The 19,736-nt window shown below is 38.3% G+C and overlaps 1 protein-coding gene across 3 annotated transcripts in view; it reads right to left on the reverse strand.

Moving 5' to 3' along the window:
• LPIN1 (lipin 1) overlaps positions 1 to 19,736 on the reverse strand; it is a 51,076-nt gene that overhangs the window by 17,170 nt on the left and 14,170 nt on the right. For all 3 annotated transcript variants that reach the window (XM_037391146.1, XM_037391145.1, XM_037391147.1), the window contains exons 5-13: positions 19,581 to 19,700; positions 13,375 to 13,504; positions 11,132 to 11,438; positions 9,562 to 9,655; positions 8,051 to 8,238; positions 6,851 to 6,944; positions 5,418 to 5,487; positions 2,492 to 2,584; positions 1,024 to 1,100 (exon numbers count right to left, since the gene is read on the reverse strand). In XM_037391146.1, coding sequence (XP_037247043.1) covers positions 1,024 to 1,100; positions 2,492 to 2,584; positions 5,418 to 5,487; positions 6,851 to 6,944; positions 8,051 to 8,238; positions 9,562 to 9,655; positions 11,132 to 11,438; positions 13,375 to 13,504; positions 19,581 to 19,700 — 1,173 coding nt within the window. The remainder of the gene's footprint in view (positions 1 to 1,023; positions 1,101 to 2,491; positions 2,585 to 5,417; positions 5,488 to 6,850; positions 6,945 to 8,050; positions 8,239 to 9,561; positions 9,656 to 11,131; positions 11,439 to 13,374; positions 13,505 to 19,580; positions 19,701 to 19,736) is intronic.

Below are 19,736 nucleotides of genomic sequence, written 5' to 3' on the forward strand. Positions count from 1 at the left end.
TAACACCAATTACAGAATCTAGTCTGCTTGAAATCTTAATCCTACTCCAAAGCTTATCTTTAAACAACGGTGTAAGAAACAGACCAAAATGTCACTTGTCATCCTTAGAAGGAAAATCAGCCTTTCCAATTTATTCTGTGGCTTTCACCAACTCAGAAAGGCATCTGAGATAACAGCTGGTCTATAGAATGAGGAATCCTCCTTCCAGCACATTCGCCTGGACTGCAGCTGCTGACCTCCAGAAAGAATAACAGCTAATGCCTTTTTGTTTCATAAAGGTGATCCTTGAACTTAACTTATGAGCATAAAGCATATTTGAATCTGGCCCTTTTCAGATCAAAGTGCAGACAGTACATAGATGGCTGTCTTTACACTAAGATCTGTATGTACAGAAAAGGAGCAAGGTAGGAGAGCTGTCCCTGGCTAAGTCATCCCTCCAAGCCTCCGAGCAAATTAAAGTTCATCTTATGGAACCCTCCTGAAGGAGAGATTCTGTCCATACAGTAGGCTTAGTTTGAAGCATAAGAAGGAAGAGACTTCTGCATTCCTTGAAAGAAGTAATAGAAAACCATGACTATTGCCTGTGAAAAGAACTCTATAAAGTCTTAGGCCCCTGGACTTCTCAAAATATGCAGGAACAAATTAAGTTGTCTGGCCATAAATATGAGTAAATCAGAAATTTTAGCAACTGGGATCTGACAACAGCATGGGATCATCTACGATGTTCATTTGAGAACTCTAGAGACACACATACAGCTTTGGAAAACTGCTCCAATTACTGTTTGTTTTTAAGGGGCTGGAATGTGTGTCATGGAGCTGCCAGCCAAACCACAGAAATGTCACAGTACACTTGCAAGGTCTGCAACCCTGCAATGGGTAGGGCCTTCCCATCTGCACTTATTTGGTGCAATAAATAAAACATTAAACATATTACACTGACACTGTATTTCTTTGCTCAAGTGTAAGAGGTAGCTTGCTTTCGTAACTCCTGCTCATTTCAGGTACAGATAATTTTGGGGGTACCTGTTTGCCATGCTCATCTGTGAAGAGTCTTCTCCTGTAAGTCTACTCGCACTCATACCTTGCTCTGGCTTTGTTTCCTGTAAAAATACAAGTATGAGAAGCTGTGCAACTCCTGTAGGGCGGAGAACAAGTGTTTTTAGAAAAATATTTGAAAACCAAATTCTGTCTTGTACAGGCTTGGTAAAAATCAACAGCATGTTTGTTTCTTCTGCTTGTAGGCAAAGTAAAGCTTCATGGTCGTCTGAAAGAATAAAGGCTGCGGAAAGAACTAAAAAGTGCAAATATAATTTGCATGGAAGTAGTACAGAAATACCAGATTTCACATCTAGTACTGTTGAAGTTCTGGGATCAATCCCGCAACTACTTAGTTCATGCACCTCAAATAGTTAGATTTCACCTAAAAATGCAAAATATGACTCTGGAGAAGAAAAACAAAATCACCACAAAAGAAACACATACACAATTACCTTTCATAGAATCATTAAAATCTTCAATCCAATAAAACTTTCCAGACTGCTTTACCACGAGTAAACGCTAAGCTCCATCAGTTTCATCCCACAAGTTTTTTAAATAGTGACTTTACAAGACACACCAACAACAATAACACCTCCTCTTTCCATTTATAGCTGTCACAGCTCAAGAGATAATGAAGTACTTCCACCCAGAGAAAAATTCAAAAAACTTAAACTGCAAAAACTAAAATCTCACGCTCTGAAGCCCATACCCACAGATCAGTACAACAGTTACTTCATGCAAGGCTACAAAAGTTCATCGACTGAGCCACAACCATAAAAACGTATTAGAAGTCATTTTCTCCCCTCAACTACTAATACTTCAGTAGAATAAATTAATATGAAGTTTTATTAGCCAACTTTAAAGATTAAATATGTCTAGACAGGAGATCAATATTTCATATAAAGCTCTGCTTTTTTCACTGTTCTTTAGTGTTCATCCACGACTTTAGACTGTTACCACAAACTTTTAATGCTCAGAAAAGAAATTCAAAAAGACTTTAAAGCTAATATATAGTCAGTTTTCCCTCTTAGGTTTTGCTGAATTTTACAGCTCACACTACTCATAAATATGTCTGTTCTTCCACTATCAAAAGAAAGCTGCAGAAAGGTAGGTAATCTGCATGAAACCATTAAATTAGTGGTACACCTCTTTGAATTTAGGTTCCCAAACAGATTTAATCCATTAGATAATACCGCCTCAGGTCTGTGTAATGAAAATAAATGCAGAACCAAAAAACTGTAGGCAAATGTTTCAGGTAGGGTCTAATCCAAAGCTTTCTGAAATCAAAAGAAGTCACTTTAGATCCTGTTTAAACATCCTTTAATGTGTATATCCCCAGTGAAACTGAATATAGAGTTACTTCTCAGGAGCAAAGTTCCAAGGGATGAATATGGAGGTATCCAGACTTCCCACTGCAACCAGAAGGAAACACTACTTGCTTCTTAAAACTTACCTCTTTAATAGTGCTGTTCCTCCCTCGCCATGAAAACCACCACCTTCCACCTTTTTTAGGCATCTTGTCCCTCATTATAGATTCCACAGTGGCCTGTGATAAATGGATGGTAACATAAAAAAAAACCAAAACAAAGGACAACCTGATATATGTAAATGAAAGAAAGTGTCAAACACACAATTTTAACTGATAATAAATAGAAGAAAAGTAAACATACTGTCTGTGGACCATAAATTCTACTAAAGCAAAATCTAATGGTATCCAGAGCTGCTCTGAAGTAACTCAAGCATGAATACTTATGGTATTTTTTAAAAGGAAAATGAAAAAGAGATAAAATCAAAGAAGAAAAAAAAAGCATAAATAGATATTAGTATAATGTCTAGAATGGAGAACCTACTGTTTTTAAGTTGAAGTTACTTATTGCAAATGATATTAAAAAAAAATAATCGCTTCCTGAATGAGCTCTCACGAGAAACAGTAACAAACGAACATGCAAGATAGTTATTCTCATTTTAAAATAAATACAAAGTTCACATTTAATCACCACTTTGGAAAAAAACAGAGAACTTACTAGCATTTATGAGTTTAGTATGATGCTATGAATTTGACTGACGTTAGAAATATTTTTTTTTAAACCCTGGCTACTTTTCATTGTTTATATATACTGGACCTCAGTAGAGAAGAGTTTCTTTCAATACCCATAATGACTGGAGCCTTATGCATTGTAACAAGGAGAGCTGAATTCTTTCACTCAGACAGCAAGCAAAAGATGAAAGGGGAAAATATTACATTAAAGGTGGCCAGTGTTTGGTACACCCTAGAATAGTTTAGCCACTGGCTTTCTGAGATGATAGCCTCCACTGTAAGCAAAGTCACCAAAATAAAACTGATGTTGATCAGTGATCTAAAAAAAATAAAATAAAAAAAAAAATCACGATTCCAAGTACTCTTAGCAGTTGAGAGGGTTGAGTTCAGCTAACATATGGGACAATCCATCCCTTTCCTCAGATTTTCTAGGTTCTCTTTACTATACTATCTAAAGTATAAGAGAACAGAAAGAAATACAAAGGAGTAAAATTGAGCAAATAAGCTGAGAACTTTTAAACAAAGTAAGAAAAACAAGGAGCAGATGGAGCTACTGGGAATGGAATGCCACTGTTGAGAACAATGGTTACAACTTAAGGAAGTTCTCAAACATATGGACAACTTCAAGCAGATGTCCTATTGGCTTTTAGTGAGATAATTCACATGCTTACAATTAGACATGCTTTTAAGCGTATTTTGCAGAAAATGAGTGATTTTGCAAAACTCCAGTTTTCAATCACTTCATAAAGCCTGTTTTGATAAAGTGTCTCAGTATTTCCATTTCATAGTTCCATTATTACATCCAATCAAAACCCTAATTAACAAGTCATTAAGAAAGATAACTGGTAGCATAAATGAATAATTTTAGTTTCAGAGGTACAGTTCAGTCAAGTTAACCTTCCCAATCATACAGGCTGTTCCAACTATATATAGTGGCTTCTCCACTGAATTAAAACTGCACAGTCTAGAAAGTTATCAGCATTCAGAGTATAAGTTAAACACTAAAAAAAATGAACACAAATTTCAGTCATAGATGACTTTTCTTAACTGATGGCCTATATGAATAATGGCATAACCAGAATGCTGTTAAAAGAATTGCCATTTCCCTCATTGGAAAAATATTGCATACCAATTCTTTCCATTTACCCACCCTAAGCAAAACCCAAAACACCTCACTCAGGCAAAGCACTTAATTAAAAATGCATTTACCCTGCATTACCTTTATTGCTACTGAAGACCCAACAGGCACCTAACAAGGTCTGAATCACTCAGTGGAAGTGCCCAACAAATACAGAGTAGGGTAACTGCATCCCTTCTGTGGGCATTTTAGTTCCAGGGGATGAACCCCATCTTTGATGATAACTAGAATATTTGCAGTAAAGCACAAAACATCTGGCTCTGTTACATCCTTGAAATTCAAGCCAGGTTCACCAGATGTTCAGGACTTTTAGGATCAATTTATATTGGGATGTTATAGTGCAGCTATGCATGACTGCGTACATAGTTAATGTGGTACTAAGGAAGAATGCAGTGGTAGAGAGTATTCTGGGCTTCGAAGGAATGTTTATTCTAAGTCCACAGCAATAGAGATAGCATTTGAATTCACATAGATTAAACTCAAAGACATGTGAAGTGCTGCAAATGGCAGAAGGAAAGAAACTATATTCCAAAATTTATTAAATCCATTGCTAACCAGGATACAAAATAGTGTCAATGACAATACTACTTCTTTCTATACATTTACAGTAAGTGTATTTCTGACCTGAGCATCTATGTGGCACCAGGTCATGTGGAATCAGACTAAGTTCATCAACACGGTTAATGTAAGCCGACATATATAGCTGTCACGATCATAGCTATCTGTCACTACCTACCTGGCTTGGTTATGAACAACCAATGAAGAAACAAACACTAGCAAGCTATAGGCCTGCATTACTTAGTAGTTAAAGCTTATTCACTGAGGTTAAAATTCTTGGCCTCTATTTTTATTTGATATGTGTCATATACGGATAAAATGGAAAGCAGTCACGAAGTATTCAGCTACAGCAAGCACTAACATGGGTCAATACAATATATGTTTACAATCCATATTAATGAAGGAAAACAGGAACTTTTCCTTCTTCAAAATATTTATAATGATCTTAGCCTAGCAAATAAACACTATTCACAGACCAAATTTAGTCCCGCTTATTTAGCCCTTAGCATAAGATAGATTAATGGTTATGTGTGGATAGGTATTACTGATGTGCAGATTCTTTTGTACAAAAATTCTCTTCCCTGCCTCGATAAATGGCAGAATGTCACAACTCCTTCTCTGACCAACCTTCACATTCAATCTCACCTTTGGCAAAGGTTTCTGGAATGCCTGCATTGCCAGCAGAAGGGGACCAGCTGTGTTCCAGTTGTAGTACCTGGGCATGCAAGAGAAATGATTACTGCATTTCGTAATCACAAGGTTCCAATTCACAGTCTACCCAGTAATTATCATCTGGCAGGTTAAAGCCATGAAGTCTCTTTAGCATAGGCCTGCACCAGTAATAGCGGATCCACTTTATTCCACAGTATGTTCACAAGTGTTCTTGGCATATACTTTTCAAGGTATGCAAGAGAAGCTAGGTCCTTAAAGTAGAAAGGTTATTTCTCATGCGTTCCTCGTCCTTACTACACCTCATTATCACGGCGTTACCTACATTTTTTCACAAGCTCTTTTCACTGTTCTTCCATCAAAGGAACTACATAAAAGTTAGGGGCCATAGTCTGGAGGATGTCAAGCTTTTGCTGTTATCTGCTGAACATAGGTCAACTCGTTACAGACAGTAGGACAAATACAGTATTACCATCCACCTGTCAAGGTAAGTTGAAGCTCACATGACATCCAGAGAATATGACAGTAAGATCCTCACTAAGTACACCTCTCTTCCCAACATATCAGTAGACAGGTAAGCATTACCAAACTCGGAGAACTATTGCAGGGAAGCAGTAACTGACTGACCTCAGACCACAGAGAGGGTCAGGTATGAGGCCATAACATACACAATACAAACTATCACATAAAGATGCACCAGGCATCTCAGATTTGTATGAGTGATGTCTGTAACTAAGTGTGGCCTAACCTCCATAGTGCAGCACAATGTCATGATCTCTCCTCTACTCTATAACATCGTATGCCAGATGCAAAGAGGTCTCAACTTAAAACATCCTTCAAAAAGCTGTATCTGGCATAGACCATAGTGCTGCACTGCTGTCAGCAATACAAACATATGAAATAATGTCTTCAAATTGTAGAAATAGAAGCCTCACACTGGGTGGGTGAAGTTTGACAAGTCTTGAAAAGCAGCGCCTCCATAGAGGGATATTAGCAAAACATTCAGTATATACAAACTGCTGCGTATAGACTGTTTGCAAGCAGACCATCATATCCCTAGAAATATTAATTATTCAAACTGGCACATAAGCAAGCCTTAGCAAGTTAACATCCTATTTCTTTTTTACTCTGCTAATTGAGTGTGAACACTATTAGTATTTAATACTAGCTTCTTGAAATTCATGTTGTGTCAGTTAGCTGTAACAGGTCATCTAAAACTGCTCTTTACTTTCAATCTAAAGGAGGAAAGGTAACTAGAAGAGCCTAAGTTCACTAGAGATTTGACTCTATCTGGATAAATCTAAGCTATGAACATTCAAACCCTATTTTTCAGATATGGTTAAACCAATCAACACCAAAGTGCTTCTCTTACAACAGTCAAATAGTTTTTTTCCTGAAATATTACTTACTTATTTCCAATCTTAACCACAAGGTTAGGGTCATCAATGATAGCAGGATTGTCCACAAACTGCTGATATGTTACTGCATGTTCTAAGAATTCTTCTGTGGGAAGAAAAAAATTTGTAGGTAAGGCATGCATTTATAGATGCCTGGGACAGCCCACCTCTCAGACACGCAGGTTTCACATTTAGAGTCAGCCCTTCATTACTAGCATTCTAAGATTATCAGTAATTAGTAATTAGCAGCAAGCTAGAGGTCCAGAGCCTCTCAGTCTCAGAAGATGCTGAGGGTTTCTTTGTCAGCTGCTGGGTGTCTTTCCTGTTCAAAATACAAGGTAACTGAAAGCTCAGGGATAGAATTGTGAGGCAGGAAAACCAGGCTTCTAAGCCAGGCAAGGAAGTATTTTGTCATGCCTTTCACTGATCCTCTGTCCAAGTTAGAAGAAGGAACCAATGGGCTCTAGGTATATGTAAAGTCTCAGCCAAAAACTTAATGATCACTTGTAAGGCCTACAGCAAAGTGAAAGTGCCTGTGAGTAAATACGCTTCCACTGGCTGTAACTCCTTTCACAAAATCTATATAATTCACAATTGATTCAAACAACAACACAACTCTAGTACTAATCACCACATATTTGAAATGTTTTAATAACTCATTTCTGAACAGTAATCAGTGTAGCATCAGGCTCATATAATTTTATGATGCCATACTACTGAAGAAACTGCAAGTTTTAACACATGTATCTTCACATTGTGCAGCTGGAAGTTAAGGCACAGAGCACTGTAAATGCTTCATCCAGAAGTCACACAAGAAATGGGAAGTAGAGCAGGAACTCAGGTCAAAGTTCAACTTCCTCACCTAATGTCTCCATTTACAGACCACCTTTTTCATTTCTGACACCAACAGCTGGAAATTTCCTAGCTATATATTGTACCAATACATAAATAATACATAAAAGTACCATTAACACTGTTGTGATACAAAACGCAGTACTATCAGGAAATAAAAATACTAATAGAATACTTTCAAATAAGTCAGTCATATATAAGTCTACTATTTTAACTATGAAAAATTCTAGGAAACATTACAGGGACAGTACTTTTCATCACGTTCTTGAGCAGAGCCACAGGAGGGCACTGCTTCCATGGTCTAGAAAGGTAAAACTTGGCTGACAGCACCGGCCTGCAATTCCGAAAGTCATGCTGTACCTTTGGTTATTTCTTTGTTTTCAGTAAGGCCTCCACAAAGAGAAATGGCAATGGAGGGCAAATCTCGAATTCCATCCGAGGTGCTTTCAACTCCACTGTCAACACCTGAGCTTCCAACAGACTGCGGAGACTGACTGGCAGACCGTGGGCCTGGGTCATTTGTGTTCTTGCTTTGGACATTATCCCCACTGGAAAAGAAAAATCAGGAGTTCAGTCTGCATGTATTCATTCCCAAATTCTCTCCCTTCAACAAGTACTCTTTATATCTGACACACACTTAGGAAAACAGAAAGACAAGGAGGGGAAGAAGTTTCCTTAGTTTTGCCATAAAGTTTAAACAAAATAGTATAGGCCTCGCATACCCTCAAATATTAGACCGCTTCTACTTAGTTGCCTAAATTAGGCATGTATAATTATAGCTTCACTTATTCAAAACAGATAGGAAAAATAAGGTAACAAACTGTACAATCTTAGTAGACAAAATAATAATATTATAAGCAAAATTTATACTAGCAGAACTATTCCCGCATAGGAACAAGAATACACATGCTAATAAATTATTTATTTTGTATTAATCATATAAACTGCTTGCTAAACCCAAAAGAAAGGATATGTATGTTTGTGTATTTATGTCAATATATAAAATATGTATAAACTACTAGGATTAAAATTTTAAGAAACAAATTATTATACCCACTTAAAAATCTATGTATAGATTATATCATTATTATGAAGTGCAAGCCCACCAAACTCTGCTTTCCATTCCAGATTTATATGTATGCATTTGAGAAAGGGATTTTCAATTCAATTTTTTTCTCCATATTACTAATCTTTCTCAATTTTATTGAAATGCTACTATTACAACAGCTGAGTTTAAGCAACCAAGGAATAAAAACAAAAAATGCAAGCTACTGTAGTTGTTGCTCAATAACTTTAGTCAAATAACCACAGTATGATGTGGAAAGAGCATCATAAATGTTATAAAAGGCTCTAATAAAGATCAGAACAAGCTGGAAATTCTGTGTTCAGGGTAGAGTATTTTCACAAATAAATCTGTCATACATCTTCCAAAAGTAATTTTCTAAAATTCATATTTATAGGTGATCAGCCACAGTAGAACAACATTGAACAATAATTTTGTGCTAATACTTTTAACAGTAAGATATGTTCTTCACGGTAATTAGCAAGGACATGGGGATAAATATATCCAAAGGCCAATTACTCTCCCAGGGCATGCAAGTAGCACTCACAAACATCAGTGTACATTACATAACATCCACAATCTATATATTATGCTTAATTGACCAAAAGAGAAAACTAGTTTCAAGCACGCTTCTCAGGCCCAAATGCTCTAATATTCCTCTCTGCAGCGTTTTATTTTCTGTCTGCCTTCACCTCAAGACCTCTTTTTCAGAGTCCAAGTCATCTAGTTTGCAGTGAAGAGTTTGATCTAAATCTGGAAGGCACCAAGAGCTCTTTAAATAGTAAAAATATAAACAAAGGACTTATACTTCTTGGGGAAATAAAGTGCAGCAACTTCTGGATCCATGTCAGTAAGGTCATCTAAATAGACACCATCAGCACCAAGATGCCGACTTCGTTTGTCTGTAAGGGAGAGCACAAATAAGCGTATTAATGAGCATTTTCTAAGTAACAAGACAGAACTGTTATTACTGTTTAACTGTTCATTTTAAGACTGAGAAACTAGACAAGTTATCAAGAGTTTGTGAACTATATTTGTAGAAAATTTCAAAGCAAGTTGCTCATATACATTGTTCAGACTTTGCATATACAAAATGAGACAGCAGAGGACTACTTTGGAGATACGCTGAGACAAAACCACTGGGAATTAGAAGTTAGTGGGTCACTGTAGGAAAACAACAAAAGGAACTTTCTGAGTATCTGCACAGGCCTATTATCACAGCAAAGCAATCTGAGCATTTAATCTCTGAGAACTACTTCAATCCCCCCTTGTAAAAAGAAACAGACTGTACTACGCTCATTAAATACACTGTAACTGGCTTGTAAAGGGGACAACTCACTGTTTAGCACATACAACTGATGTGCTGCCTGTGCACATGCACTACTGCAGGGGACAAGACAACCCTCCTAGGTCTTTCACTAGTGCCAACATATAGTCATCACTGTCCTGTTGATGCTGGTACATCTTGACAAGTAACTACTGTAAGGCCAAAACCTACTTTGGAATTCATTCTAAAACCCACGACTTCTTGCTGTCTCAATTTCCAACATCAAACATCAGAAAAGCAATCTGAAAAAAAAGTTACATAACGAGCAAATAATGAGCAGAGTAACACTGTCAATTTTGTCTTCAAAGACAGCGGAATGCACGAGGAAGTGGCTAAGAAACTTTTATTTTTACTGATTTAAAAGCAGCTGCACAAACTAGGCTTATATAGGGTTCACATAATTATAGAATAACCAGAGCTCTAAACCAGAACATTTTTAAGCAAGTAAGTTTCTGGTAAAGATTGTAACACTTATCATAAAATACCATGGCTACAGAGCCCAGAAATTAAGTAGAAAAGCAGATGGAGTTATATTTCACAAATTCAGGACAGGACGCATACCACACAGAACTGACATTGCTGGCGTGAAACAAAAGCACCTTATTTTATAGCAAATCTGTTGGTCATTCAAAAGATGTACTACAACCTTGTACTAGATCAGAGAGGTTCCACAATTACCAGTGATACATAACAACTCAGAAAGCAGCCAGTGCAGGTGAACAAGCAGATATACAGCATGCTTGTACCAAAAAGTGAAATCTCTGAATGAGTCAAATATGGATGAATTTGGAGTAGGTTTTGCAGTCCTGCTCATAAACACAGAGCTACCAAAAATCCCAGACCAAGGACAATCTTTTGTCTTACTACACAGCTCCTGTGAACAGCCTGCTGCATAGCTCAGGTTTTGAAAGTTCTTTCTAAAGCTTACTCCTTTCCAGATTTGAAAGTGCTTTCAGGGCACAGATTAATTTATATGGCAATGAGGTGCTTTATCATCATGAAATTTAAAGATAAAATCATACATATAAAAGTGCAGAATCAACAGCTTTACCTTTCTTTCTGGAAGGGGATTCTGTCTTGCCAGCTGGTTGGGCTGAGCAAGCTGCAGCTTGTTTTATTTCTTCATTGACAGGCAATAGTGGTACAGCTGCTCCCGGAGACTCTGTCTCTGACTTATTTGCCTCAGCTGGTAAGGGCTCACTTTCATCAGCAGTTGTTGCATCTGCTTGTCCAAGGGCAGGTAGAGGAGGCACAATGTTAAACTCTATAGGAGAACTCTGGATGACCCTAAAGTGAGTGCTTTCAGAAGGATTTACATCCACCACGCTGGGTTCCTTTGCTTTGAGCAGAGAACTAGCCTGTGAGGAAAAATAACAGATTGCTATAAAAAAAAAGCTCTTAAAAAATGCAACAGCCAGAGTTTAACCTGTTCTGTTCACTCCAGTGAGATCAGATTCTCAAGGTGACCAACTACAGCAGAAAGCCACCTCTAACTGAGGTGGAGACTACACCATACAAGTCTTCTCTGCCGTGTGTTTCCTTGCACAAAATTCATCTGTATCTTGAGGCCAGGAAAGATTTTTTTTCTGCAACGTGCTCTACAGTCTTCATTTCCCACTAATCTGTCTGGGAGTACATCACAGCTCTCATCCTGCTCTCCTCCCTTCCTGCACAAATCCTAGCTTTTCCTCAGAAGGTAACCCCGACAAACATGAGAAGGGAGAGCGGATCAGAGTACTTACCCAATCAGGATGCTCTCAGGGACAAGGACAGGGGTACACTGTCATTCATCTATGCCCCAGATTTAGATTTTAAATTACTTTATAGGAACAATTCTAGACCTTCTCTAAGTGTGGGACAAGAAGTGTTCTTGCAGCAGGGAGCTGAACTCCTACAGCAGCAACTGTGTAACTGCTATAACCTTCACTGCAAACAAATTCTTAACATGAAGATCAAAAGCATCCAAAGCATAACTCCCAGTTCACGTATGGCTAGATCAAGTCTGAATAGCTCAGCTGGGGACACAGATAGGGGTTGCAGAGGGAAAAACCTCCAGTAATAAGATCTGCAATACACACCAGGTTGTGTGACTGGCGTAAAAATGAAACACCTAAATCTACTAACAGGAAACCCTAAATTCTAAACTGGAAATGCTAATTTGAAACTCCTGCCTGGATCTGTGCACTTACATCAGTTCTCTGTGTACAGAAAATAGCTCCCAATTTTCTTGTAATATGCATGAGGAAGAGAATAATGCAGAGGTGATGGGACAGCTCATCTTTGGACTATTAAAGAAAAGGCCAGAGCCCTTCTGAAGGAATTATAAACTCTGGAGTCCCATCTCTGTTTTTGTCACTAGCTACCAACAGTGAATTAAAAATAACTAATGCCATTATAATTCTGGCACTACCACCAGAATACAGAAGTCTTTCTGAGGAGGATACCCACTTCCCTGGCCTGCAAAACAGTAATTTTGTTTCTTTACACTGTTCCTGACCCCATCACTCCTGCAATCCTTTCTGCAGAAAAGCCAGCCTTCAGCAGGAGGAGCCAAATCCTGCACCATTCCTGCTCCCATGGTTGCAGTGTGCCACTGGAGCCTGACCTTTATTTCTCACACTCTGAGGCAGCATAAGCCCTAGGTCTCCCCTTTCCTGTATGAATGCTCTGACTTCATAGCTGTCGTAAGGAGCCTGCCAGTACCTGACTGACCTGCAGTGTACACAGCTGCACATGGCTACCGTGCAGCATGGGAGACAATGCTGCTGGCACGCTACAAGTCCTGCCACCTAACTGGGCCAAATGGCTTCAGGGAGGACACAGGCACCATGGCAGTCGGCTCAGCCAACAGCACATCTAGGCATGCAGAGACAAAGAACTGCAGGTGCTTCTGGATGCTTATGTACTCAAGCAACCAATTTTAATTTTTGTAAATCACACCGCTAACATCAATTGCCTAATTTCCATCTAAGACCATTTATGAATTTCAATGATTTCACAAAGAACACTGGGTTTGATTTTATATGCTATTTAAGCTTCTAACTATTACAAGTCTATGTCTCAGGCACTTCTTAATTTCCTACTGTGTATCATCAGAGTTGAGAACAACCATGGCACAAGGCACTTTCCTGTACCTCCTACGGAGCAAGATGCAATTCTCTTACAGAAAACGTTGCAATTTTATGTAAAAACAGGATCCATCCCCTCTTTAGCAGTGTGCAATAGAATAAGCACACGTGCCCCCATTAAAGCACAATAGAAGCTAGCAGGAATTAAACAAATTACTTTGGATACCTTTGCAGCCTGGGGTAGCTCTCCCCATGCCCAGTGCATGTGGGGATTATTCTTCAGTCCACTTCTGTCCATAGGTTTACTGACCAATTCCGAGTCACTCTGAGGAGTAGGAGGGCGTGAACCTGATGGGCTGAAGAAAAACAAAAAAAAATATTACGAAACCATTAGTAACCACAATGCACTGAACACTGTCCAAACTAATATCCATCATCCCAAAGCAGTCAAGACCTAAATAATCATTAGATAACTGAAAGTGTGAAAGCATGGTAAAACAGTTTAAACAGTTCAGGATCCTCTTAGACTAGCATTCAGAGATCTCATCCATTTTTTATTAAGTGGTGTCACAGAAGCAGAACTTGAGAAGCTGAAAGAGATGGAAAAAGACCACTGGACCTGAACATTTCAGGAGGATTTATTTTTTTCTGTGTGGAAAAAAGAATGGGGATGATACCAGCAGCAGTAGATGAATAAATGTTAGTATTGTTACAATGATGTGAAGTGCAGAAGTTGCTCACTTGCATCAACCAGACACTTTATACTGACTAAGTAATAAATTACTCTAAGGAATCCAGTTAATCACTGCCTTCAAATAACTTGTTCAGTTCTACCCTTGGTTGCATGTTTATAGGGAAAATAGCAAGAGAGCTATACAAAGAATTTGAGCCCTTCCAGTTCAAAAATATCTGTGTTTGGTTTTCTGACTACTCAATATAAATTATTTAATAATTAATTAGTAAATTATCAGTTTATAGCATACTTTTAATGTGGTGAAGACAATAATGTGATGTCAGGTCAGCCATTAATAAATAACGATTCACAGATTTCAAGGACAAAAGGAAAAATTCTGATTACCTACTCTGCCTTTCTGCATAAGGCAAGTCATAAAATTTCACCCAGAACCTCCTGAACAAAGCCCATTATTTTTTGTCTGAGCCATAGAATGTCTTTTGTATAATTGTGCAATACTGATTTAAAAACTACAATCAAGAAAAGAATCCACAACATTCTTAAACCAAAGGACCAAACTGGGTTACTTTCATTCTCACAAAAAGCTTCCTACGCTTAGTAGAAATTCTTCACATTGATTTATTCTTTACCTTCACTGGTTAAACTGAACAGCCAAACCAGTTTTGCTCTTTCAATGTAAGGCAGTTTTGTAGAGCTAGCTGGCAAGGAATTCACTGGTGACATGAAAATAATTACTTCACACTAACAAAAAGCAGCTTTTAAAAATCTGTGAATTTCACATCTGAAAAAATAGCAACCTAATTATCTACATTATCCATTGTCTTCACCTATGTTGCAGGAAGATATACTTTGAATGTGGACAAATGCCATGACTTTTTAGGTACAGATAATTGATGTTACCTAACTAAATTATAAAATTTATAAGCAATACCACTATGGAAGACCTTTTTTGGTCCTAAAAATTTAAAATTTTTATTAGTCCTTAGGGTATAACCTACCATTTGACAGATGAAGGAATCAATACAATATGATTTTAAAAGTATTTTCAAGCTTGAAGGAGTCAAGAAATGTCTGGTGTGTTTTTCAGCAACTTCTACATCTCCCACTGACAAGTCTGTAGGATTTGCTGTATTTTCCATGCATCTAGGACCCATTGAAACCTTGGAAATCAGGAGCCTGAACACTTCAGAAAACCTCAGCAGCTAATACTGATTCTACTGCTGCTTTAAGCTCAAAACATCTATATTTAAAGAAGCATTATCACTGCACGAGTTCATCGGTGCACTACACACATTTTAACCTTCAAAACACCTACTGTTTCCTTAGAACAATCTCTAGTCTAGGCTTTGGAGTATGTTCAGCCCAGGTTCACTCACTCAGCCAGACAACCTGAGAGAATGCAGGCATTGCTTCAATTTGGGCTAGAACCTCTGCATTTTGCAGTGAGAGCACTGATCAGGGGACACCTTGCCTTTTCCATAATTTTCCCTGAATATACAGTTCCCTTCCACACACGAGTGGGAAAGAGGCCCAGGCTGTTAGTCAGCACCAAGAGCCGTGATCTATATTCCCAGACACATACTTGCAAGTGCCAGAAATATGGCACTTGCATATGTGTGTATGTTAGAACAGGCAGAGTTCTGCTCTGAAAAGGCTCCTGCTGCGAAAGACTGCCTGATGATCCATCTATTTGTCTGGGTTGGTTCAGAGTAGATAGACCTACAAGTATAACCATGTTAGGTTAGGAACAGGGTGAGCATCTAACCCCAAAATATTAACCACTGTTCCAAAACAAAATACACAATATACACACTATCTACTGAACTTTTGATACAGGCACAATGAAGATATCTTAATTCTTATTCTATAAATACTAATTTTCTATACAGTCAAATATAAGGATTTAGTAGTAACAAAATGTTAGATCTTCAGAATCCTTTTCAGTTGATTTCTCCTTGTAGATTAGTGTACAAATGCTAATACAACCTCAGGGTACACCAGAATAATCATTGCAATGTCATCATAATGTAAAAGACCCAACATCAAACCAGACTGCAAACATGCACCCACAAGGCAAACAGGGGGTAAATTACTTTGTTTGTATAAAAGGATACTAAAGCATTCTCATTCCTTGTATCATCTGGAACATAAGCTGGAATTTTCTATGCCACCTGTAAACATTAATATAGGGTTGGCGAACTCCCGATGAGAACCGGTTCTTCATTACAGAGAAATACCTATAGTGTTTTCTTCGTATGCTGTATTGTTGTTTAACACTCAACAGCTACTCTCTCCAGCTAACATGCTTCTGGAACAGCAACAATAATCTCTGTAGTTTATGGCTGCAGATGGCAATTATGCCTACTACAGTGCTGTTTGTATACTTCCTGTTTGTATAGTTCTGCTTCCATATGTAATGCCAGATGTCGTCCCCTTTACCCACACCATGACTATTTTGGCTGCTATTCACTTCATACTATCGCCACCAAAGTAAAATGAGACTGAAGGCTAACAAAGCTCACAATCACATTCCTTGAATATTTTTTTTTAGCTCAGTTAGGTCAAATTAAATCAGCAATTATTGTTACGCTTGCACTAGGGGTCAGTAAGGCTGAATACCAAGACCACGTAGAATTTGTAACCCAGTGACAGTACCCTGCAAATGCATCCATGGATCAGACTCAAAATGGGCTCTTTATTCCTTACAACACCAAGACATTTGTCTTGGGCTGAACTATGACTTGCAATTCCCCTGTCCTTAAGTTAGGCACCGATCCAGCTCAGCTGAAATTCTCTTCATTACACAGATTGCTGAGATACTGCAGATCAAACTAGAGCCACCCATTCTGGTAATACTGCACAAGGAGGAAGGGAAACTTCAGTTGTCTAGATCAGCATATCTGATTCACATCCCATAAATGCTGAATATTTGTGTCACAATCCTATGTATTCCTTAACGGCTATGATTGCACTTATGTAAATGTCAAACAATAAGGAATTTGGCCTGTAGCTGGCAGTTCTGGAACAGCAAACCATGCTTACCTTTGCAGTGTTTCCTACTGAAAGCAGGCAGAGAGCCCTGAGAAAGCAGCAGCGTGACTGGAGAAAAAGTCCTGTCCTGACTGAGGCCAAATAAACCAGGAAAAGATAGTCAGAAGGAAAGAGGCCTACCTTACGTACATGTTGCAGCAATAATTGAGAGCCTCTGAACCTCCTTTGAGGTGGCCATAATAGTTTCTTATTCACATAGAGGAAAACAGACAAAGTGTCTTACTCAGACAAGTTATTACAGCACTTTAGCTGTCTATCTAGACTGCAGGACAGGTGAACTCTACAGCAGAGTTCATGGAGCCACCCAGCGCACATCACTGCTCCATCCCAACCTGTGCACCTGCCCTTCCTTCCCGTGAAAACCACTAAGGAGAACAGCCTTGAATGTCCCAGGATCAGACTTTGACTTGGTGCTACAATGTGGTCAGGTTAAAGAGGGCGGACATAGAAGCTGGGAAAATCTCAAGGTTATCAGTTTCGATACAGACTTACGCATCTAGCATGGCATCTATGTTGACGTAAGCAATGAGCAATTTAGCCTGACTTACTACTCAAAGCTTCTCCAGCACTAATGGACAATTGTAGAGGTCATATTCAAACACCTACTTCAATTTTTTTAACTGAGTTGCTGTGACTTCTCTCCACTGACTTAATGGACAGAAAGGGCCTGGCTGCAGAATCTGAGACATCTTAAATTCAAGATATTATAGAAAGTGTCTGTGTCCACTTTTAGCTCTGTAGAAAAGAGTCCACAGTCAGAGGAATCCTACACTACAGCAAAGTCTGGGTCTCCTAAACCTTAGAGAAGATGCCTTCTCTATTGTGTCAACTTTATAAGTGGCTCCCTCACTGCAATCCAACACACAGAAAGTCTTCCCCTCCCCCAAAACGAGGGAACAAAGGAAAACAAATTCTCTTTTGGTACTGGGCTCCTCCCATCACAAGTACTCCTTATTGCTCACTTAATCTCCGAGGCCTTTGTCTTGCTTTTACTTTTGCAACCTATGCACAAGCAAACAACTCAGGAAAACCACAGGATATAAATGTCATTAAAATATACATTGACTGTAGACAGCCACATGGAAATGTCAGTCTTCAGAGGAATGTAAGTTTTCACTAGCTAGATTCTTCCCTTTTTTTTGTTTTTTATCATCTTAATCAACTTCAGTTTCAACCCAGGTTTTCATTGGCCTGATTTTATAATGGCCATCCTCATTCAACAGATGATTCTTCAAGGTAATTTACCTCCAGTCAATGCCCACAAAGAAGCAAGCACAGGATGGGGGTTTCAATGTCACTTTCTTTCAAGGTGTTAGGGTTAGTAATAAGTGCAGTTGCAAGTTCAACAAAGTTCACACATTATTAATGCATTAAAAGTGTATTAGTGTGTTAAAAGGATTAAAGAGCAGCCCAGGAAAGAGGGAGGACAACTGTTCTACCTGTCTGAAGGAGAGAAGTGAGAAGATTGTTGAGGACAAGAGTTAGATAGGCCTCCATCTGCTGGAACAGTGAGAAGAGAGGTTTGCCCTGTGCAGTCTATAGGCTTACTGGCCAGCACAGCATGTAGGTAGAAAGAAAAACAGGGTGTCACTATTCACAAGTGCTGATGAACACAAACTCTTTGTGCCCGAGCTACACGAATGCTGAATTTACATCTAGAGTTTTCAAAATACTACAATCAAGAAGCAAACAGAACATAGTTCAAAAAGCCATCAAATGGGCAGGGTATTGACACATGTCATCACCAGCCTGGTGAAGCTGATCACATTAAGCTTTATTGCCAGTGGAGAAAGTTTCTTCCAGAATGCAATTAAAAACATTTAAATTAAGCCCTTGCTCTGATATAATCTCCTTGCTCTCCCTTCCTCTACCACTCAACTACAGAGACAGTATATTGAGATTAGCATTCTTAGGATAAAGTAATGTGAACATTGCTCCACTCCAATAGTCTGCATGGAAAATGTGGGGCACGTGCACAGGGGCACAAACATACAGAGACTTCGCTGGAATTATAATGCAACGTATGTTAAGCACAAAATTGTCCCTTTTTGACAGTGTTCTACAGATGCAAGAAAGGAGGTCCAAACTGATCTGTTTTGAAATCAAAGGTATATATATGCACACAAATACACATACAGGAAAAAGTAAGCTAATTATTGTTTCTGTTCTTTTCACACAATAAATGTTTCATGTCTATTTAACTGTGCAATTCAATAATTAGCTTTGAAAGGGACATACAAAACTCATTCTTATTCATTAAAAAAAAAATATCTTATTTTTATACATCAACTCCAATCTTGCAAGTTCTTATAAGGATTACACTGAAAGTACTAAAAATTCATATACCTGCATTCAATGGAGTCCTTTCAATGTGTGTGCATCAGGCAAAGATTCAGATTTCACAAAACATTCATCCTCTCTACAGTCTTTATATGCAAATAGTGACATTAACAGATAGCAATATTCGGAATTTGTGGACCTACATCAAGCATTTGTTGAGTTAAGGACAAAGCTAGCCTGAAGTTTTTGTACACTATCTGATTTCAAATACAGAAAGCATTCATCTAATAATTGACAGTGACCATGTTTAATACCAAAATTTTTACTAAGACTTCATATAGCACTAGCATATAAGGCATTTATGGAAAGAGGAAAATTATTTAGAACTGTACTATCAGAAAAAGTACCTTTGAAGAGGTGACCATTCTCCATCTGAATGAGGGTAAGATGCAGACTGCGAAAACATAGAAACTGCAGGAGCCTTTATGTCAGACACATCATTAACAAACACATCTGGAACAGGGATCCTAGGTAAAAGGAAAGACACGACATTTAAAAGCCAT

Source organism: Falco rusticolus, chromosome 6 (genome assembly GCF_015220075.1).
Source record: "Falco rusticolus isolate bFalRus1 chromosome 6, bFalRus1.pri, whole genome shotgun sequence".
In the NCBI taxonomy this organism is placed as follows: domain Eukaryota; kingdom Metazoa; phylum Chordata; class Aves; order Falconiformes; family Falconidae; genus Falco; species Falco rusticolus.